Genomic DNA, 23,106 nt, shown 5'->3' with positions numbered 1-23,106 from the left:
TCTTCCCAGATATGAAATAGGAAGTAAGTAAGGAAACAAAGATGCTCTGAAGGGAGGGAGAGATGCCAAGAGAGGAGGGATAAGAGTCCCACTGTCCCTGACACACCACGACCTGGAGTCCTGTTTCTTCATTCTGGTTCAATATTAACCCAGCAGGGCTGTGACTCTGCTTATTCTGCTTCCTTTGCAATTCCCCTGCAGCCAGGGCTGTACAGCATGGCGCACACCAAAACCAGCCTACTGAGGGGCCTGCTCTTCTCCAGCCTTCTGCAGCTCACCTTGAGCCATGACAGAGGTAAGACTCAAGGGCAGAAGTACCAGTAGATGACAGGAGGAAGAAAGATGGAGTTAGTTCTTTCCAGAGGTAATGCATGTGGCAAGTTTTCTTCCTCAAGTCAGGAGGACAGGCTAAAAGCTTGAAGTTGAGAGCAAAAGGGTGCTGAGAATGGAGTGAATAGAGGAGGATGCAGCAGAATCTGTCAGCTGGTGACAACAACTCAGTGGATTTTACGGGTCACCTGGGAAATGGCAGGGAAGGGGATTGTGGCTGAGTCCAGGATCGAGTGTAACACAGCCGTGGGGCTTTTGGGGATAGAGTTCCTCTGCTGACCTAGGTGGCTTTAATTCTCCATTGCCTCCCCAGGTGTTCCTTATTGAAACTTTAGGTCAAACAAAATATGCCACCTTCCTGCTCACTGCTTCTTTTATTAGATCCTCTAACTGTCTTTCCTTAACACGAGGTTAGTCCTCTTGGACCCACTACTGCGTAAGGGAAGACCTGTCTCCAGATCTCAAATCAGGGGCTCTGAACATGAAATGGAACCAAGCTGTGCTTATCACAGTGGTCTGAGGCTGGCAAGACAAAAATACAGTGGCTGGGGATAGGGAGAGCAGCAGGCTCAAAGCAAACAGGCCTCTAACTGCAAATGAGCAGAGAAGCTTTGCTGAGGAAGCAGTGTTCTTGTCACTTCTGTTACCTAAGTGATGGGAGCTGTGACAGGATGAATTCCAGAGAGCCTGCTCTGATAAGCAAGTGTAGACCTGACAGGGCTTCTCCTCTCTATATGGTGCACTGGGGGAGGCTGGGCTGTGGGATCACCACATCAGCTGCCACGTAGTTTTTGAAAACTGAAAGGGGAGACGAAGGTGCCCTCTGGCTGTGAGTAGCCCTTTGACTGGCAGTGTTCTGATCCGATAGTTTTCCTGGAAAAGGGGCAGGCATTGTCCCTGCTCAAGCGCCCACGACGTGCCAACAAGGGATTTCTAGAAGAGATGCTTAAGGGAAACCTGGAACGAGAGTGCCTGGAGGAGATATGCAGTTATGAGGAGGCTTTCGAAGCCCTTGAATCCACTGATCAGACGGTACGTACCGGGAAACATTCCCTCAGCCATCCTCCGCAGGGAGACAGCAGCAGGTTGCACACACAGCCAGGGGTCAGGGTTCTAATACTCAGTTCTGTGAACCAAAGATGAGGCTGTTTTGTGTGTGTGTGCCCCAAGGGGAGCTTAGGCTTTCTTAGGGAGCTTCCCTCCTTGAGACACTCCAGGGAATACAGCTGAAAGCTCAGGTTCTTTTCTCTCCCTCTCTACACATGAAGTGACAAGGTCTCATTGGTCCTGAATAGCATCTTCCACTAGCTCAGCATGCTGCCTCACACATGTGAGCTGCTGTCCCAGACACTCACAGATGTACTGGCGTAGCAGCCAAACACTGAGTGCAGATGCCTCAAACTCCTTTGAGCTGAAGCTTTTGCACACTCTGTCCCTTTTTCTGGTTTCCAGACTCACTCATGCTGCTGAATTTGTGCTGCATCCTTTTGGGATTTGTTCCTAGCCCCAAGGAACAATGTCCCTGCTGAATTTCACACCCAAAATACAACAGATAAACAGTTAAGAGCCTAAGCCAGCAAGACACTACCTCTGTGGAGTACTTCAAAAGCAATCAGCCCCAGGCTGCATGGCAGAGATGTATACCCAAAGAGCTGAGCAATACCTACATGTGATCTGTGACCTTAGAAATTCCAGATTCAGCTGCTTGGACTTCTGCACTGTAGCCCACTGCACCATAGAACACTCTGCTTCCTCTGAAGGTTGATGAAGGTTGTAAACATCTTTGGTCTCTTTAGAAACAACAGTACTGTCTTGATTCCTGAGTCTGATGCATGGGAATGTGGCTTTGTATCAGGTTTTTTGCTTTATTTATTCCACAGCAATTGGTATAAAGAGAGCTAGGTTAGTCTTTCCTTTTGTTTTGATGGCATGTTCTCTTACTGGTTTGAATTGCAGTAGCCAAGAAAGGTTTGATATTCTGTGTCCCTAAATATATTTTTTTCTTTTTTTTTTTTTTTTTTTCTTTTTTACAGGACACATTTTGGTCAAAATACCAAGGTAAGTTGTTTTGAGTCCTGCAGGCACTGTTATCCCTTAGGATGCACTGTCTCATCCTGGAGAGATGGCTACCTCTTTTAAGAGCTCACTTTCTAGGGCTAAGCACTTGTGTTTTGTCTCTAGATGATAAACTGGTTGAAATGATGATGCTTATTTGGATTGCTTTCATATAATGTGCCTCTTTCTTCTTATTTTGCTAGTATGTCAGGGCCTGAGAATGTCCAGGACAGTTCTGGATGCTTGTCTAGAAGGTATGAACTTCATGCTGACTTCAATCTCCTAGATACAGTGAGTGACAGGAACTTGCTTCCTGCAGAAATTGTACAGAAAAAAATTAAACTGATGTTGGAGAAGCCATCCAATTATAGAGAAAAATATCAGGGGAGGAATTTGAAATTATTTCTTCCTCTTTATTTCCCCACTAACCATTTCAACAAACAATCTGGCTTGTGCACTGAAATAGCATGGGGTAAATATCCTTATTCTTGTGACTCAGTCAGGTGTGAGTAGCCTCTCAGAAAGGCTCTGAGCCAAAGCAAAGCACAGAGCCTCAGGGATGGCTCCCTCTGATGAGGGAGAGAAAGCTTAGGCTGTGTGCTCTTCTCACAGGAAGAGGATGCCTCTGCTCATGCAGGCTCATGCACGCAGCAAAAGTTAAAGGGATATGGGAGATGGTACTTCTGACCTTGAAAAATGCAACATCCAGTTCCACTGACTCTGGCTTACACTGTTGGGATTTTGACAGGTAACTGCGCTCTTGGGCTGGGCCAGAACTATCGGGGAACAATTAGCCACACCAAGTCTGGGATTGAATGTCAAGTGTGGACAAGCAAATATCCACATATTCCTAAGTAAGTTCATCTTCTGCATACCCCTTAAGAGTTCTCCAGGGTGTCCTTCCTTCCTAGCCTAACCAGCTTTGTCTCTCATAGATTTAATGCCACCATTTATCCCAACCTCATTGAGAACTACTGCAGGAACCCAGACAACTCAGAAGGCCCGTGGTGCTATACCCGAGACCCAACGGTGGAACGGGAGGAGTGTCCCATCCCTGTGTGTGGTATGCCACAGCACTCCAGAGACCCCTGCACTCACAGCAAAACACTGCACTGAGACTCACAGTAAAGCAGTCAAGGAGAGGGTTAAGGAGGGGGAACGCTTACATGAACAGAGGTCAGTAGGAGTAGAGAAACTGCATCTTAAAGGGTAAAGGAGCTGAGGAGGAAAAGTCAGAGTCGCCCATACACAATGAGCTGTTTTCTCTAGATTATGCTAATCTAGATCTAAATTAAAACCAGTGTCAGCAGTCCCCTGGAATGTACTACAATATTCTCTAGTCAGTCACCCCAAAATCCTGGCTCAGTTGTCTCTAGTTTGTGACAGCCATGAGTCATAACGTTTTTTGGTCTGAATTCCTAACTTTAGGACAAAGTAACTACAGTTTGTGTGTGACTGCCTGCCTTAACATTCTCTCCTGTGAAGGTATGCAGTTTAATACTAACAATCTCAAAAAAAGAGAAGATGCCCTTCTCTCATCATTGCACTGGACATGGAGGACCATCCCCCACTACACATTCCCATTTCTCCCCAGTCCAGAGCTATCTCCCCTGGGGCTTGGCCTCTGTCTCAGAAGAACTGGTAAAGGAGAGAAACTTCTCACAGCAGAAGTTTCTCTTCCAAAAACAGAGACTAGAAGCAACAACTCTTACAAGTGAAAGTTAGAGGTCAGCAACCATTTTGACATGGGGTATTCTGAAATTTTAAAAGCCATTACCATTGCTCTGGTCTGCAGAATCTAACAAACTGAGAAGAAATACTGCTCTGCTTTGAGGCCATCAGGCATCTGTACTATCTCTGTTCACCATTTAATTTCTGGCCTACAGTAGCTTACAGCTACACGTGCATGGATATAGCAGGATTAGAAAAGCCTTGGTTTTGTGCACAGTTCTTTCAGAATCATGTTGACATGGGTCAAAAAACAGAAGCAGCCTCACTGATTAAGGTGAATGCTACTTGCCCAGTGGCTGTTGTGCACCAGAGAGAATAGTCAAATGGGGTGTCTCTTCACATGGGGACCCCCCCCCGTGCACATGGAGAAGGCACTTTGAGGCCAAGCAAGAATAGATTATTGGGTACTCACTCCCTCAGGAAATGCTGCTTAAAACTTGCAGTCATTAGGACACTCACACGAAAACGCATGAAAAGTCTTGCAAGGAAATTTTTCAATTATTAGATTTAGAAACATTGGCAAAAGTTAAATTTGCCGTTTTAGTAGCATATCACAATAAAAGGCTCCCCCAGATCTGGCCTAGTTAAGCATTTGAGAATAAGGTGTTGGAGGATTTAATACAGCAGCATTATGATACCTGAGGCACCTACCCATCCCTTGAGCTGGTTCTCAAAGATGCCCCAGAAGGGAACATAGTATTGTTCCTCATATCCTAGTGACAAAGAGAAGTGTGATGAATAGTGCCAGCCTCACTTCACAATACTGCTGGACCACCTCTGACACTGCAATATTTTAGAGGGCCACCACATGCATGGGAACACAATGGGAACTCCCAAACATAATGGGAGGCCCCAAGGAACTCTAGGCTTCAGTAAAGGGGCTCTGTGCTATTTGCTAACAGCACTTCTGAGTGCACAGCTATGGCTTAAATCACAGCTCTCTGTCTTTCCAGGTGAAGACAGAACAACAGTTCCATTTACTCCACGGACCACACCACCTGTACCCGTGGAGCCTTGTGAACCAGAGAAAGGCATGCTTTACACGGGGACTCTCTCAGTCACTGTGTCTGGAGCCAAGTGTCTACCGTGGAACTCTGAGAAAGCCAAAGAGGTGCTCCATGGAAAACGCATTGACCCAGATGTGGAGCTGCAGGAGAACTACTGTCGGAATCCAGACAGAGATGACGAGGGTGTCTGGTGTGTCACAGATGAACCACCCTACTTTGACTACTGTGATCTGCACTACTGTGGTGAGAAGTCTGCATAGGTTTGGGTAGGCACACATTTGAGGCAGTGGCAAATAACAGCAGGACTAGAATGAAGTGCTTGGCCTGGGAGGCATAGACAAGGATGTCTCATAGATTTAATGCCAGCATTAGTGCACCATAATGCACCATGCACCTGGGAGTCCTGTTTGTCCATATAGCACATGTACTAACCTGCCTTAGGTGCATAGCACTGTTACCTCTCTCAGGTGTTCTCCCTGAAAACTCACAGTGGTGGACTAGACACATTAAAAAGAGCACTGGTGTTTTAAAACATAATTCCTTCATCAGACCCACTGTGTGGGGAAAGGGAACATTTACATTGCTGATAATTATGGTAACTGCAGTTAAGCCTTTTACCATGTTTGTCTTTCTATCTCTCTCAGACAGCTTGCTAGAGGATGAGAACCATGAGTTCGAGGGAATATCAGGACGTTCTACCATTCCTCAGGAATTCAAAACCTTCTTTGATGACAAAACTTTTGGTTCAGGTGAAGCAGGTGAGCAAAAACTCTGGATACAGCATGTTTGTAGAAGGGCTGTAGCTTCTTCCTGTTCCTCAGAAACCTCAGCTAGCCAAATGCTGTTAAAAGCAGGGGAAGGTACTTAAATTCCTTGAACTCTCAGAAATCAATATCCAGTTCCAATCACGGAGCTAGTAAGCACTTCCTTCCTAAGATCTTCCAGCTTTGTGTATTGACTGCAGACAATAGTTCTGCACTGTGAATCTGGTAGGGTAGCAAAGCCAGATTGCCTGTTTTTTCAGATTGTGGCATTCGTCCTTTATTTGAGAAGAAAAAGGTAACAGACCAAAGTGAGAAGGAGCTGTTGGATTCCTACATGGGAGGCAGAGTTGTTGCTGGGGATGACGCAGAAGTTGGCAGCGCCCCCTGGTAAGTACTGGCTTTGCACAGTCTTTGGGAACTGTGTCTTCCTTCTCTTCAGCTCAAGCAGGTAGAAATAAAAGGGCGTTCCTATCTCAAGCACATATTACAGATTCTAATCAAAGCTTTTCCAAGTGGTTGACAGAGCAGTACTAAAATAGCTGTAAAGAAACTCACCTCTTGAATCAAGTATGCAACCACTGGAGAAAGCAAGTATGTTGGTGTGTTTCATCTTCATGTCTTCCTCTTTCCAGTTTTGCTGGAACAGAAAGGAGGAGAAACCTCTCCAGGTGAAAGAAATGGGGTAAATGGCCTACTACGTAGGATATACATGTCCAGGGAAGACTTTTGCTACAGAGCTACTTATGCAGTTTTGTCAGTATAGTGCAGTGCTGTTTCCTTCTCACTGCCAATTCTGCACTTTCTGCTTGACAACAGGACCCATTCAGCCAGCCACATCTTAAGTCCTGCTAAGGCTTCCTTCCTCCTCATCTCTCAGGCAGGTGATGCTCTACAAAAAGTCTCCTCAAGAGCTGCTGTGTGGTGCCAGCCTCATCAGTGACAGCTGGATCCTGACTGCTGCTCATTGTCTTTTTTATCCACCCTGGGACAAGAACTTAACTACAAATGACATATTGGTGCGGATTGGCAAGCACGTAAGAGCAAAGTAAGAGTCTGGATAAGTGAGAAGGAACCAGGCTTCCTCTTGCAGTAGTGAGATACTTTGAAGTTGGGCTGTCATTCAGTATCCAAGGAAGTATTATAGCTAATGTTTCATGCCTCTCAATAACAGGATCTAATGGGGCTGTCATTTGCTGCTCTTGCTGATCCTAAAGGTTAAAGTGAAAAGGAGCAAGGAAGCCTGAGAAATCTAAAAGGGTGCTCCTATGTAAAGACAGCATTGTCTCGGAGGGTACAAAGCTGAGAGTATCATGAACTCCAACTCTCAGCTGCTACTGTACAGTGAGTTCTCTCCTTCATAACTATTTCAGATATGAAAAGAATAAAGAGAAGATTGCTCTGTTGGATAAAATCATCATCCATCCCAAGTACAACTGGAAAGAGAACATGGACCGAGATATTGCACTCATGCATTTAAAGAGACCCATCAGCTTCAGTGACTACATCCATCCTGTCTGCCTGCCTACCAAAGAGGTCGTGCAGAGGTGAGGAGAAAAGAGAGAGAGAGAGAGAGAGAGAGAGAGAGAGAGAAAGAAAGATGACTTCTCAAGGCTATTTGCAGCAAGAATGCCAGGTGGGAGAAAGCTGTTACATTTAATTATACCTGTGCTTCCTTCCATAGGCTGATGCTGGCAGGTTACAAAGGGAGGGTAACTGGTTGGGGAAACTTGAAAGAAACATGGGCCACTAACCCCAGCAACCTGCCCAAAGTTCTGCAACAGGTCAATCTGCCCATTGTAGACCAAAGCACCTGCAAGGCATCCACCAGAGTTAAAGTCACTGACAACATGTTTTGTGCAGGTAAGTAGCACTGGAGCCACAGAAGTCAAGGGCTCTGAGCTCCTGGTATGACTCGTGCAGAAAGGTTACTTTCTGATAAATTTGCAAATGCCCTCCACAAAGAATAACTTCCCTATGACAAGAACTTTCTCAGCTCTCAGAGAACACGAAGGCTGGAGAACTTGAAGCTAGGAATAAAGTTTGCAACACGAACCTGTGTCAGGCACTAGTCTAACGGTACTAGGTGGCAGCAGCAGCTGTGGGAGAACTAAGCACAAATAAAATTATCTTTTCACCAGTATACAGAACAGTTCAGTGACTTCCTAAATTGAAGGCTGCACACCTATTATCCTGTCTATAGCTTGTCTCAATCTTTTGGAGCCCATTCATACTTACGCCCACAAATTCTGAAGGCTCCTACCTTCCTGCATCATACCCTTCTCTTCTAGCATCATACCCTTTTTGAGTACGAAGGGAAGTGGACACAGAATTCAAGTTACCAAGAGACTACGGATTTATGTACTAGTTTAATAATTCCTGCTGTATTCTTCATTTGTGCAGACTTTATCAGGTCCTACAGGCAAGCCTCCAGTGATTTTTGACTAAATTTGTGCTGCTTGCATCTAAACACATGCGATTGCTTGAGTTAGGATGGAAGGCAATTATATGAGTGTGCTGAAAATACAGAGTTCTTGTGGATTCTTTTTCTAAATAACATCCTTTGAAATAGCTCAGATGCAGACATATAGAAAAAACAGACACAGGTGATGGGAAAATGCAGAGATACTATCTAGTTCATCAGGAATGAGTGAAATCCTTTTCTTCATAGTGAGACTTAGGAAGACAGCTGGGGAGAGGAAAAGCAGAACTTAAGAGTGACAGGAAGGTGAAAGTGGGGACAACAGTGTATCTCTATAGTAAACAGAAGAACAGGGAACAGAGAATATGACAAATAAGTTTCCAAGACAAGAAAAGCACAGTAGCTCAAGCTACAGCTGTTGTACAGTGTCAGTGCACTTGACACTAACAACAATTCTGATGAAAAAACAGGAATGAGAGCACAGAGGGTGGATTCAAGAAAGTTGCAAAGACAGATGCAGAGTTAGAATTTTTACATATGTGAAAAACAAAAGTCCAAGATTTGACAGAAGCAGCAAACAACCTCATGGGTCCCAAAACATTTATGCCATTTATCCCAAAACTTTAAAGAAACCATGGCCAACAAATGTCAAATGTTCATTTTTCTTGCCTGTAGGTTACAGTCCTGACGACTTAAAGAGAGGAGATGCCTGCGAAGGGGACAGTGGGGGGCCTTTTGTAATGAAGGTATGTTCAACAAGTTCAAGCTTGTAAGACATACAGAGATAGGTTTGTTCTATGCTGAACTTCATAGTCTAAAAAACAGTAGCAGAGTGGAGCCACAGCTGAGTGGCTGAAGCAAACCCAGCTCATGCCCAAGGTGAGCAATGGAGACAAATCCTGCAGTCATCCAGCCCCATTGCTATACTGAGCTTTCAGCATATTGGGAGATCACCTGCAGGACATAAGAGTGATGGCCAATTCTTAACTAGAGATTTAAGAGTAGAGACAAAATTACTCCAACAAACTGTTGGAGATGCCAGTCTGAATCCCAAAGTAGCATCCATCATTAAACAGGCTGGGGCACATCCAAGGTTTAGATCTGAGAGGGCAACCAAGCTGCTTAAACAATCCAGAGCACGTCTTATGAGGCATGGCTGAGGAAGCTAGGCTTGTTTAGCCTGGAGAAAAGGAAGCTCAGGGGAGACCTACTGAAAGGAGGTTGTAGCTAGGTGGCAGTCAGCCTCTTCTTCCTGACAAGCAAAGGACAAGAGAAAATGGCCTCAAGCTGTGCCAAGGGAGGTTCAGGTTGGACATCAGAGGAATTTCTTCACTGAAAGAGTGCACTCAGTGCTGTGGTTTAGTTAACATGGTGGTGTTTGGTCAAAGGTCGGAGTTGATCTTGGAAGTCTTTTGCAATCGTAGAATCAGAGAATCATTATCAGTCTCTTGCTCCTTGTGCCAATCCCATTTTTTCTTCACTTTAGAACCCAGATGACAACCGCTGGTATCAAGTGGGAATAGTTTCATGGGGAGAAGGCTGTGACCGAGATGGCAAATATGGATTTTACACCCATGTATTCCGCCTGAAAAAGTGGATGCAAAAAGCCATCGAAAAGCATGGGCGATAGATGAAGCATTGACCTTGCTTGCTGTCAGTTTTGCTACGATGCTCCACTTAAAAACACAAGGATAGAAGATCCTTAAGTAAAACAAGTTATATCCTTACAACTTGACAAAGGAAAGTCTTATCCCTTGAAAATAAAGGCTCTGAAACCCATCTTCTTCCTTTTATTCATGCCGAGTTGAATTGCAGTTGGATCTAAATCATGACAGGAGTACCAGAGTACCAGGAGTACCACAGCACTAACTGTACTGCTGATTACCTGTTGTGCTTCAAACAAGTTCCCCTCCCTTCCATCAGCTATAATCAACACATTTTGGACCTCATGTAATGGCCTTGTCAGCCATAGCAAGCAAGATTGTGCCCTCATGCACTGTCCCTTTCCTCCCTTCTACTTTTTGACCCACGTATGTACCAGAGATAACAACCCTACAGTACCTGTGGCATTACACAAAACACCAACGTCAAAAGTAAAGCAACTAGAAGCTGTTTTGATCAGATAAACATTGTTCTCAGCTACAACAGCAGGCAATAAATACCAGCACCACTGTGTGCAATTCATCCTACAAAGGAATAGCAGCTTGAATACATTAAGCAGCACTTCCAGTAAGTTCCTACACAGCAGGTGGTGCTGGGTCCTCATTGTGTATTTTCCACCTGCATAGCAAGATTCAGAAGGAAGCAATTCAGGCAGTCATTGTCAAAGCCTCCAAGGTATAGTGCAGGATGTTTCCATGTTTGCTTGTGTTATAAAGGCTGTTAAGGGATCTCTCTAAAAACAAGCTTCAATTTTTCATAAACTCCTCTTTAGCAGCAATTTTGGACCACTGAGGACCCAGGAGTACAACAGTAAACACAAATTCTTGACCACCAATCTGTTTAGCCCAATTTCCTGCTAAGACAATCATGAGATTTGAAAATACTCTCTGCTTCCTATGGCACCATATTTCTAAACTCAGAGTGCCATAAAGTCACAGAAACAGGCAACAGTGAAATTAGTTGTTCTAAAAAAAAGTTATTGATCAATTAGTGTCTGACGACCTCCTTTTAGGTGGCTCGTTTGGGAACCAACTTGAAGCAGCTCAATTTGATCACCCAAATAAAGCATAAAAACCAACGTCTCAGAAATCTGAAGAACAAGACCTCAAGAGCTCACATTTCACGGATGTTTAAAGTCATTGATAACCACAGGCACTGAACACTGAAAATGTTTAGCCCTTCTCATGTTTGAAATTTAAGCCTCACCCCTTCACTACTGTCAAATAATCTGTGACAAGAGGGGAACCAGGACCATACAGTTTCTGGAGAAAGTCACTGTTCATATTGACTTGTTACAAACAATACAGAGGAATCATTTTTAAAATTCAGTTTAATGTTATTTAAATATTGTCTGGGCTAAAGGTTAGGCTTTATTAATTTATGTGCACAAGTTTTAGTTCAGAACTCCCAGGATATTGAGTCCAACCAAACACTACAAAGACACAGGGCAAAAACTCATTCATAAAAACAACTCTATCTTCTGCTACTCAATTATTCCTGTATTTCACTTTCGATTCGGCTTCAAATTTAAAATAGTTTATGCAGGTTTGCAGGCATTGCTGTTTTAACATCCTGAGCTAATTAACAAATAGTTCTTCAGAATGTCTGCTGAATATGGGTTACTTTAAATGTCACTAAGTTTCAGAGAGCAGCTAGTAATTGAGAGGTAGTGGCAGTAACTCTAGTGTCAGCCAACACAAACTATTCACAAACTGCCCCAGTTTAAGTGCACAAAACCACAGCACTTACCAGTAAGGGCCAAACCCTGACTTGTAACAGAGCTCTGTTCCACAACTGCATGCCCATTTCAGGTTATGAGAGGAGGCTGTGACTACTAAATCGAGGCAGTGGAGCAATGAATGGCGTCATATCAGTTAACACAGGATGGAGAACACTTGTGATCACCTGCTATCACAATGTGCAAACTCACCATAAGCACCAAGCAACATTATGTCAACTGCAACCCCAGCCTAGGGGTCCTGTGAAAGGAAGATTTCAGACATTTGCAGAAGCTCTGGCAGAGATCTGTTGTACAAGTACTAATTTAAAGCCACATTTTTACTGTAATCAGGCAAGACGGTTTCAGTAATGGGCCTTACGCAGAGACTGCTGGTCCACATAGCAAACAACAAAAGCAGTAGTTACAAGGAACAGATTAAAATCTAGCATATAGGTGTGTTATTTTAAGTCTGCCTGTCCAACTCTTCAATAACTCTGTTCTAGCTATGGAACAGATGTACAATTTATGCTTCACAACCAGTTCTCACAGGGAAATGGTAGTAAGGTGAAAATACATCACCTCCCTAGAAATGAAAGGGCTAGAAAGGATACACAGTGTGTCTGTCAATCTTCATTATTTGGAGCTTCTGAAAAAGGCTAATCACTCATAAAAAAAAAAAATAAGTGGCTACAGCTTCTGCAGACTAGCTCTACTTAGGTGTCGTAGATACAAAATGGTAGAGATCACTGGCATCTGATGTTTAAGAGCAAAAATAATGTAGTGAGTGAGGTTTACCTGCATGAGGAACATTCCTTAATCAGATGAGTTCAGGATAAATGAGTCCACTGACTGTACACCACTGCTAGTCTATTCCATATCAACAGCAGCAGGCTCCCTCAAAGAAAGCTCCCTCAGATGGGACCACACAATCTGGGTAAAGGCATCACAAAGACTAGATAATTCAAAATAAGCATTTCAGCAAACTAAATAATCTCAAGTTACAGAAACATATTCCAAAACAAAAAAAGCAACTATATGAAAAATGTACTACTACTCATACAAGTACGAGTGCAAAGTCTCAGGACTGCACCCACAGACAGTATATTTCCACCCATCTTCCTTATAGTGTATCCAAACCCCAAGGTTCATGTCAGGAATAGCTTCGTTCAGTTTCTAGATGCCCAGTCACTAACATTCAACCAGCAGTCGCTGCTGTTCCTATAGAGGCTGGTATAGTTAATGCAAACTTTATTTACAAAAGACACTTAAATTAGTTACTTCATGCCATGTGTCCATACAGAATCAACAGTTCAAGGATTACATGGAGAAGAATTCACAAAATTAAAAGTGAAATCACTAACGGTCTTCTAAGAGTTAAGAACTAGGAAAAGATTTTAAAGACAACTTTACAAATAAAAACCCCAAGTCATGAGAAACTAGTCTGAGCAAGAGGATGGTTGTTTACAGGTCTGTACACTAAAACTAATACACAGACAGCCTTCTATCATCAAAGAGATGCTCATTGAGAAGCAGATTATGTACAAATACTTGTGCCACAATGACTCAACCCCCCAAAATCCACTGTATTATACATAAACCAGTTTGTATACATCAGGCCTAAACGAGGCCATTTAACTATGAAGACTTCTAGTTTAGTAAACTAAAGCTGGAGACAGCCCCAAGCAACAGCAATACCGTCTCTTTGCATCTCTATTTGCGACTGCTTTTTATTCTCTCCAATCTTTTTTTCAAGTCATCAATGTTGGCTGCTGCAGAAGAGGGTGAAGCCAGGGTAGTTCCAATGCCAGAGGAATGAGTCTGATTGGAGTCCAGGTCCAGATGCTGGTACTGCTCCCGGGACTCACGCAGCTGGGAGAGCTTACTGTGAAGCATATCTGTAGAGGATGCAACTGTAGGGAGTGTTGGTTTAGAGAGCAGAGACGTCAGAGGGGGTCTGTCTTCCTGCTATGAGGGAGGAAAGTTAAGTGTTAAGACATAGTGGTAAAGGCCATATATGTAGTACAAATCATAATCAATGGCTTTTCATCTCTACAGGAAGCAATAAAAACATAGGAAAGGGAAGGAGCACTACAACACAAGTGGATCTGGAGTAATAAAGTCAGTTGCTGTCAAAGTGAGAGCCATGCAAAGCTAATTACAATACTCAATTCTTATCATCTGAGTAGTTAATGCTTAATTTTATGTCAATAGGGACACAAAGAAACTAGTCTTTCAAGATCAAAAAAATTCCCTGCAGACCAGAGTTTTACTGAGATAGACTGCCAGAGTCTTGAACAGCCTAAACTCCTGATTTAGGAACAGAAATTTTGAACAGGATTGAAAAATTGAGCAGGAAAATCCCTGCCAATGTGCAACATCAGCAGACAATGAATTTTTTGGAAGAATGAGAAGAGGAAACTTGAACTGACTGACAAGACCGAACCTGTCAAAGGCTGACAGTGTCAATTCACTGTTCTTTTATCAATTGATATTTCCATCTGAGTTACTTACCTTGTTATTAATCCTCTAGGAAACATTTCCCCTCCTCAGAGCTCTAAGCTGATACTGATAATTTGGGTCAAAGTTTAAAACAGTGATGCATCTGGATGACTATCCCCAGAGTGAACATCACTTCTCACATGGCCAAATTAAAATTTCAGGAATTGTCACTAGATTCCTAACACACAGATCATTGGACTGTAAGAAAATTTGGTCCACAAGTTTCCAATACTAAGCTCATTGAGCATTTCTTTGCCTCAGTAGCCATACACCCAAAATACATCATACTTCAAAGTCTTAATTCAGCTCTCATGGTTGTTTCAGAGCAGAAAGACCTAGAATTTCCCATCATTCATCTCTGAGGTCAATATATGCTAACTTTTAGAGAACAGTAGTTGTTTGAACCTTTCTGAGACTCAACTGCCTGGCAAGGGAAGATAATTAGCTATAGACCTGTAGAGACAACCTGCACATAACAGCAGTGATGCAGACAGAGTGGATTGAAATATAAACCAACTTAGTCACATAATGAGTTTAAAGCCATTTATAAGAGGCACAGTGACATGCAGTGAGTAGCTAGGACATGCACTGTAACTGAAAGATCATAAATTCTGATTAGAATTCAAATGCCAGAAGGCAGATTCAAAAAAAAAAACAAAAAAAACCCAAACAAGTGCAAATCGAGTGCCTCCCCAGGAGATTTACAAGTGTTGTCAAGTACAATACCTTTGCATTGTCAAGGCCACACCGCTGCCTGAGGATTTTTAATCTTTCCAAGTAAACTGAAGGCCCCACTTCCTCCCCATTTGTGTTTCCTATAGATGAAGATACAGTGTGGGTAGACACAGGAACACATGTTCCTTCCATCTGAGGAGAAATTCCTGGAGGATGAGGGGAAGTAAGGAGGAAAGTTAAAATTTAGAACATCAGAAAAGTGTAAGCCTCTTGGTCAGTTCCTTGAAATAAGATGCACTGGATGAAGAATTAACAAACCTATTATTTTCTGGTTATTTGCATTTGCTAGTAGGGACATATCCACCCTTTCATTTCCTTGCAAAAGTGACAATTGAAAATCAAGAAAAGAAATGGAGAAATTTAAGGAGTGGCTGCAGAGCAGCTCTAGAAGTGCCAAGGAGAGCAGTGTATGGAGAGGAAGATGCTTATGTGCATCAGCAGGGACCATGTCCAACAGGAGAACTGAGCAACTGGCAAGGTGGGAAATACTTGGGAGTCATCTGTCTTCTTCTAGTTTAGCTGTACTTTGGGGCTTACCACTGATTCTAACCCCTCTTCATTTCTCATTTGTGCAACTTGAAGCTTTTTATTCCAATTTAGTCTCAAAGAGTGATTTCTGGAATGCACATAAAGTTTTTAAAGCTTCCCTACCAAGAGACTAGAAAAAGAATTTACATTATGAAAAAAATTTTTCCACAATTAAAAGAATTGCAAATTCTAAGACTCAGCATGGACAAGAATTTGTTCTCACTAATTTACTACAAGGGTGTTTAAAATAGATAAAAAGAGAATTAGGTATTTATACCTTACTCTAAATAAAGCACTGTTGCAATATTCAACAGTATGTTCTATTGTATCAGACTTACAGTTAGCAACGAAAGAAAAGACAACTGAAGCACATAAATTTGGTTTTGAAAACTGCTGAACTAATATTTCTCAGTTGTACAGACTTTTAGGATGAAAGGTAGAATTTTCTGTCCTACACAGTTGGACACATTTAGGAGGTTCTGAAATAATCTCGTATCATCTTCCTAAAGTAATCTACAATACTTAGGGATAGAAGAAGGAACAGTAGTAGAAAAAAGGCTAAAGTTTCACAGGACACAGTGAAATGTGTAAGAAATAAAAGTTAGAGGTAGTTTTGCTAAACTGTGTATCAGCTTTTACTGCCAGCTAATAATTTGTCACGTTCCTTCCCTTATATTTCATTAAATACTCCTTTGTATTTATCTGCAATGAAAAGACTCACTAACAAGCAGTTTTACAGTAATTCATCCAATTAAAAAAATAATTTATTGGAAGTGGATTTCTGCAGAAACAGTTCATGTTATTCAAAATAAGCTTTCCAATTCCACAGAAAATAATACTATTAAAAACCCTCCTACACGTTTTTAGTAAAAAAGTAAAAGAAGCTGACAGCTGCTACTGTTTTAAACCAGCTTTATACCTTGCAGAACCAATTTACAATACCAGACACGAAACATAGGCTAATGTTCAACCCATGCTACAGGATATGGATTAAAACCAGTTGCTTACCAAGTCTTTCAGATGTTTTCTACATTTTAGTGTGGTTATAACTTCAGTTTTTGTAAACAAAGAATGCATACTCCCTAAAAATGGTGCCTCATGAAGCAACACAAGCACCAAGAAAATACATGGATTGCTTCAGAAATCCATAAACATCTGCAAATATTAGTTTCTACCAGGAGACATGTAACTGTTCCAGCTCTGCTTCTCATAAACCAATCAGTTTTGCTGCAACATGTACCTGTAGAAGTAGCAATGCGTCCTTTCCCTTCCCGTTCCGTTTCTATCAGTCGGAGGCCTCTTTCCACATAGCTCTGGAAGAACTGTGAGGAATTTTTCAGGAAGGGCTCAATATCTGCATCAGAATATTTCTTTTTGTATTCATACAGCTCTGCCAGACCCTGGGAGGGAAGAGTTGCTATGTATTACTACAATTGCTGCATACACCATTCTAGTGTATCACGCTCTTCCTTGCAGGAAGGGGGCACTCACCTCCTTGGTGTTCTCCTTTGAGCCAATCTTCTTAAATATTTCTGCCAAAATATCATTGACTTTGGCTTTTGAAGCCTTTTCCTCCTAATAAATAAACAAAAGGAGACTTTAAAAACAAAGTGAATAAAACCAAACGGAAATCAGACAAACCCATGACACCCTCTGACCTGCTAGCTGGATACAGAGTTTCCAAGATGAAGAAAACCTTGAAGTGATCAGGGTTCTACATAGCCACTATATACACAGAATGAGAGCAAGGACATCATGAAGCTGTAGGACTCCTTCTGAGAAGTTAGTGTTTAAAACCTGTTCTAGGTATGGCTAACTTTTAGTAGATCAGATGCAGTACCATGCAGCATAAAACTTATGCTGCACATCTCAATGTCCTGGAGAGCACTTCATCCTGGGACTGTGCACAGAATACTCAGGTAAACACACACAACAAATTCACAAAACAGCTGTAAATGAAAATTTCACTTTAGAAGAGTATTTCCAGCATTAGTTACATGTTGAAAAGGGAATTTCTACTTGATATTCCACAAACACAAAATTAAGTTTCTTTCTTAAATAAATTGCTTTACACTCACTTTCCCTGCCAACACATTTTCTTTACTTACTATGCGAGAAGCTCCTTTTTCTGTATCCTTATCGGCTTTTCCAGTCTGATCCATGGAGTGTTTCATTACTCTACAAAGGTGAGCTTCTAGCTCAGACTCATTTTTGTTGTCTATCATTGTTAAATGATCTAAGATCTAAAATAAGAAAAAAGGGGAATTAATGAAAAAAAAAAAAAAAGAAAAAAGAAAATAACAAAGGAAAGACTCTAGAGACTGCATGAACATCCAATTTAAAAATACATGACTAGTGACTGCTCTGACCTTGGGCCCTTTCAACTTGCACAGGGTGTGAAGCAGAGTCTTCAGTGTCCTTATAGGGAACTCACTCTTACATTGCTTCAGCTTCTCTTTGGGAAAGACTTTCATGAAAATGTGGATATCCAGCAGAATCCGATCCAGATTGATGCTATTAATGGTTTCCGGAAGAAGACGCACCATTCTCCACAGACACTGGAACGAGAGGCTGACTTAAAGCAAGACAACTCAAGAAAGAAGCATTTGATTATATAAGGAGAGGTTACACAACACTATCATTGAGCCACTTCACTCTGCTGGCACATCATACAGGCATGCACTGTCTGCTGCTCAAGCTATATTTGCACTGGTACATACTTTCTCTTTAACTGGATGTACAGTATCCAGATCTTTCTTTAGAGCTGATGCATAAGCAAGGTGCTGACTTCTCTACCTATAACAGAAGACTGAATGCTTTGTGTGAAGAAATTTCAGCAGATAATATATATATATGCTATGTACACCTACACACAACACAAGTTCTTTAGGTTTAACCTCATTAAGAACGCCTGAGCTGTCTTTAAATCATGCCAGTCACAATAGGGTGTTTGTCATATGGTAAGAAAAGATCATGCTCATGCTTTAAATGCATGCATTTGCCTGTTTACTCTGCCTATCAACACAGATGACAGGATACAAGTCAGCTCCAGCCTGGGACTGTTTGAATCCATAGTACAGTGTGGTGCCCAAGCAAACAAGCCCAGCAGGTGACTGTACATCTCTGTATGGAGTTTGTATTAGTGTACACAGGTTTCTGTAAACTATTAGCAGGCGTTAAGCTCCTGCCTAGCATACAAGAAGTTCCTCTATGTGAGATCTAATAGGATCAGAATGATAGAAGTTATAAGAAATATTTCAAGTTATGGACACTAATTTTTTTAAACTATATCTGTTCTTTCAGGTAAGATGATTCAGATAAACCACAAGTTCAAAATCTCTACTACAGGCTCACCTTCATGACAAGTTCTGAAAACTTGGGAGAACTGGCTGTTGCTAGAAGACTGTCTTGGAGCAAAACAAGCAGAGCACTAGAAAGAATAAATTTATAAAGGTTACACAGAAAAAGTGCTATACACAAGAAAAAAAGATGCCAACTCACCACAGAATACCACACCAGAGACTGGGATTAGTCCAGCAGTTCTGCAACAGCTCTTTCCTTCTTTCTTCCTAGCATGTTACAAGAATTTAAAAGACACTCTGCTGAACTCCAAAGCACAAAGAATCATACTAAGCTGGTTTGTTCAGCCTGCCTCCAGCTGTGCAGTCAAATTCTGATCACAATCAGTGATAATTCTTTATTAGCTAGCAGAGTGATTCTACTGACACCAGTCTTTGCTTACAGAATGATTACCAAACTCGGCCATTCAAGGAACACACAAGAACAGGTAAAGAAAGCAGTAACTGTGCAGTTTTCATTATATACCTCAAGATGTTGGTCTGGTCAGATTTCTCTAGAACTTTCACTACCAAGAGGTTGACTGATCGGATGACCTGCTCACCCTCCTCAAGATCTTCAACCCGAGAATCCAACATTAATGTAATAAGACCATGCATTAGGTCTTTAAGCACACCAGTGGAAGCCTCTCGAGCCAGACTCTCTATCTGAAACAGCTACAGATGGAAGAAAGTGTTAGTTTTCCCTGCACATGATCCTTTAGCATAGGGATTTCTCTAGACTATGTTGTCAAACCATGACATCTCCATTTCCCACAACAGTAAAAACAGTCAAAACAACTATGAAGGAAGTTATTTCTACTTAGTGACTTCTGAAAATACTCAGGCCACCAACTCAGCACTCAAACAGTAAAGACTACTAAAAACAGAGCTTAATAGAAGTTTAGTAGCTGTATTTTACAGAAGCAGAGACCTTCTTCCCTTCCCCAGTTTCTTGTTCCCCACCTGCTCTCAAAAGGTGCATTGATGAGCAGACAGTTGGCAACAAACCTTCATAAGAAGGACTCAGTAGTAAGCTAACCTAGGTACAGAACAGACATTCCATTCTCCCACAACTTCTGCACAGAAGTTATTTGCTCTTCACCTTATCTTTTACATCAAAGCCTTACCGTGATCATGCTCCCAATAATACAGCTGTAAAGTCTGACTATCTCATCTTTGTCCAGCTTCTCATCTGCCATGTGTGTATTGTAGATTAACCGAAGCTGCATAAATGTGGCTATTAGGAATTGGTCGATGTGGCCAGACATAGCTTCTGCTTTGTCCTCCTGTTTGAGTACCTCGTCAATCTAAGATTTAAGAACAAAATGCTCTAGTAAAGTCAACATAATGCAAACAGTGCAAAATAACAATAATGTAAATACTTTTCTATAGGAAGGGTCTTTCCCTGAACAATCCATTTGCCAAGGCAGTTGTATTCTAAGCTTTCACCCAAAATCAGTAGCTAGAGATTTGTATTGCTAATCCAAACATGACCAATTAATGATATTTTAGAGAACTGCAATCCTATCCTGCACACAAATGAAAACATCAACAGCTGCATTACAGATTCTGGAATTAACAGCTTTATGAAATCTTCTGGACAAAAAAAAAAACTAAGTAGTTAAAGCCACCCTAAAATCATGCAAAAACTATGAGGCAAGACAATCCTTTTGCTAAGGATCTGTGAAACAGTTTACATTTAAAAGGTAAGTCTTGCTGACTAACTGGCTTTTACAAACTCTTAGCACAAATAATTTGACAAAACCAAAAATATAACACAGAAGCACTAATGAAAAAAGTATTAAGTTTATTCTACACCTTCCAAGTGGAATTTCTACTGCTAAAGCGAGTCAGATGGCCCCTGTGCACTTAGTTTTGTCATCAGGGAGACTCTGAGCAGAGCCCATGTCACCTGACATGTGCTCCACCACAGTGCAACTCATCACCCTCGCAGGCAAAGTTTGGTACTCTGATTAGTTGCTACCTTAATTCACTTACCTGTGTCAGAGCCTGGATGCTTGTATTTATATCACCACTGGCTACTTGGGAAATGACAAAGTTAATAGTAGAAGCTGTGTTACTGTGCATATCATCGAAGTGTGGGGACACAGCACGGATTCTAAAGGGTTGAAAACAGGATTCATTACTTTCTGGAGAACTACTTCAATATACACTTAACTGCTATATTTCAATGATGATTTAGAGACATGGGAAAAGGATTTCCTTCTTCACTGAGGATTCTCAAGTAAGGAATCGTTCTTTTTATCATGTCTATTGCACTATTTGTAAAGACACTGATGATGCATTTACAAACTCAAGATCCTCTGATTATAAAAACGCCTAAGTAGAACTCATGTTTTTCATTAAAAGTAACTACTCTCCAGATTTCAGAAGAGTACAACAGACCTTTGTCTTGCCATCTCTTCAAATTAGCTGACACCACCCTCTTATGGAAACAAGTCTGAATGTAGGTATTAGCACTATCAATTCACCTCAGAATATTTTTTAGGCAGCTCTGCTGATTTCACTTAGGAGTTAAAACTAAAGTTAAACTCACTTGGGCTCAGGAATCAAGACTGGCTCAAAGATGTCATCTAGTTTGTGCTGTACAAGTGCTGGCATCTCACATCTGACAGTTCCATTGTCATTTTCAATTTCATCAAGATCCAGCTGAAATTCCCGTGGAACCGTATGTGTTGTCTCAGAGTGGCTGCCCATGTTGCGATTTTGGCTACAGAAACCACGAGAGAGGTGATTATTATACATACACAAGAGGCAAGAATATTAGCACTAGCATCCACTGGTAGCCCTAAAGCTCTCATAATAGCACAGGTTTTGCAGTTTGGATTATATTCAAGCCCCTTAAGTTCCTCTGCCTTTCCCCTAGTCTTTAGTAAAACAAACTTCTGTAGGCCAGAAGAGCAGCTGCTACTTACTTGCTCTCCTAGTTTCTGTTGTAAACCACTACAAGACACCCTGCACCTGTGCTAGGTATGCATGGTTTGAGGTAACTAGTACAGCTCACAGTACTATTAAAAGAATATAACTTCAAAATTTGAGTGGCTTTTTTTCACCTTTGGTTTTTTAAATGATGGACAGGATGCTTATGTACACAGCAACCTCACGAGCTCCTCTGAATCTAAGACTCCCAGCACCCCACATGACCTGTGCTGCATATCAGATTTTCCAAGGAAATATTCTAATACATAGTTCTCAGCACAGACTTGCATTCCAAAATAATGAGCAGGTGCAACAAATAGTTTCTGAGCTTTTTGTTTTGGGTACTGTTGCCCCAGGCTCTGTAAATCACACATCCTTATCCATTTCTGTGCTTTGTCTAACATAACTAGAACAGGGTCCAACAAATACTAAGTTTAACGCAACACATTGAAAGTTCTCCCAATATTTTGAACGGTTGCTTAATGTGGAAGTGCCATGTCTGTCTGCAGCTTAATCTACAGTCACCTTGGCAGAAACCCGTATTTCTGGTTTCTTTTTTTTCATTAAGTCAAGAGACCTGTAAATAACCTAGAACTAGCCATGGCAAACCCGTCACCCTCAGGAAGGGATGACTAGGGTAGAAGTTGAAAGATACAAGAGCCTTGCTACCAAGGAGTTAGTGGGCAGTACTTACATCCTATAAGTGCGATACATAATTCTGTCCATGGAGAAGCAGTGAAAAAAGGCACAAGACCATTTAGAAAGATTTAAAGACAGACAAGACAAAAAAATTTCAGACATTTAGATTTGTATTATTTGGCCATTTTTCACAACATGCAAAGATGATGATACAAGAACTAAAATGGCATTGTCAGATGTATTAGTACATACACTATGCAGGATAGAGACCATAATATAACGTTACATACTTGAGTTTGGAGGACATGTCTTCAGCCTGTCCCTTCCGCATCATGCTGGCGTTGGTGCTGATGTTCTGAGTACGCTGAGGTTTCTCCTCTGCCTGTCTCACTGGAGCAGCAGAGGGTCTCTTGGCTGACCGCTTTATTCTTTCCTCAAGCATGCTCATGTCTTTCTCTGAAAGCTGCAACACACAATGCTTTCACTCAACATGAGTTGAGTGTTTTAGAAATCTCAGTCACCTACAGGATTCATACCACTTATTAGTGCAGACTGAAGTTCTCTAACACGAAAGTAAGAACTGTTAATGCTACCTCCTTGCAGGAAACTAACCAGGAGACTCTGGACTGTCAGGTGCTACTTCAAGAACTAATTAGCCCATGTTGACAAGCTTTAATACAGAATACACCTATTTCTAGCCCACAATGTCAAGAAACAGTTCATCCTGAATTCAAACTAT

The 23,106-nt window shown here is 41.6% G+C and overlaps 2 protein-coding genes across 4 annotated transcripts in view; one reads left to right on the top strand and one right to left on the bottom strand.

Moving 5' to 3' along the window:
• Nucleotides 1-216: 216 nt before the first annotated feature.
• Nucleotides 217-9,936, top strand: F2 (coagulation factor II, thrombin; the record flags this gene model as incomplete). The annotated part of the gene is made up of 14 exons (XM_082282776.1): nucleotides 217-295; nucleotides 1,199-1,362; nucleotides 2,364-2,388; nucleotides 2,589-2,639; nucleotides 3,134-3,239; nucleotides 3,321-3,448; nucleotides 5,070-5,366; nucleotides 5,768-5,881; nucleotides 6,148-6,274; nucleotides 6,765-6,932; nucleotides 7,258-7,431; nucleotides 7,569-7,747; nucleotides 8,982-9,052; nucleotides 9,793-9,936. 14 exons carry the CDS (start codon nucleotides 217-219, stop codon nucleotides 9,934-9,936), a joined length of 1,827 nt encoding a protein of 608 aa, XP_082138902.1.
• Nucleotides 9,937-11,340: 1,404 nt separating this feature from the next.
• The window catches only part of CKAP5 (cytoskeleton associated protein 5), a 54,449-nt gene continuing 42,683 nt past the window's right edge, over nucleotides 11,341-23,106 (bottom strand). For 2 of the 3 annotated variants that reach the window (XM_082283036.1, XM_082283037.1), the window contains exons 33-44: nucleotides 22,658-22,830; nucleotides 21,346-21,519; nucleotides 20,787-20,907; nucleotides 19,916-20,095; nucleotides 19,276-19,463; nucleotides 18,805-18,880; nucleotides 17,820-18,008; nucleotides 17,559-17,693; nucleotides 16,942-17,025; nucleotides 16,691-16,850; nucleotides 14,914-15,068; nucleotides 11,341-13,653 (exon numbers count right to left, since the gene is read on the bottom strand). In XM_082283036.1, coding sequence (XP_082139162.1) covers nucleotides 13,399-13,653; nucleotides 14,914-15,068; nucleotides 16,691-16,850; nucleotides 16,942-17,025; nucleotides 17,559-17,693; nucleotides 17,820-18,008; nucleotides 18,805-18,880; nucleotides 19,276-19,463; nucleotides 19,916-20,095; nucleotides 20,787-20,907; nucleotides 21,346-21,519; nucleotides 22,658-22,830 — 1,890 coding nt within the window. In that variant the 3' untranslated portion in view covers nucleotides 11,341-13,398. The remainder of the gene's footprint in view (nucleotides 13,654-14,913; nucleotides 15,069-16,690; nucleotides 16,851-16,941; nucleotides 17,026-17,558; nucleotides 17,694-17,819; nucleotides 18,009-18,804; nucleotides 18,881-19,275; nucleotides 19,464-19,915; nucleotides 20,096-20,786; nucleotides 20,908-21,345; nucleotides 21,520-22,657; nucleotides 22,831-23,106) is intronic. The other variant, XM_082283038.1, reaches the window with a different exon arrangement.

The sequence above is a fragment of the Coloeus monedula genome, assembly GCF_965178545.1.
Source record: "Coloeus monedula genome assembly, chromosome: 6".
In the NCBI taxonomy this organism is placed as follows: domain Eukaryota; kingdom Metazoa; phylum Chordata; class Aves; order Passeriformes; family Corvidae; genus Coloeus; species Coloeus monedula.
This window is presented reverse-complemented; position numbering and strand designations above follow the sequence as displayed.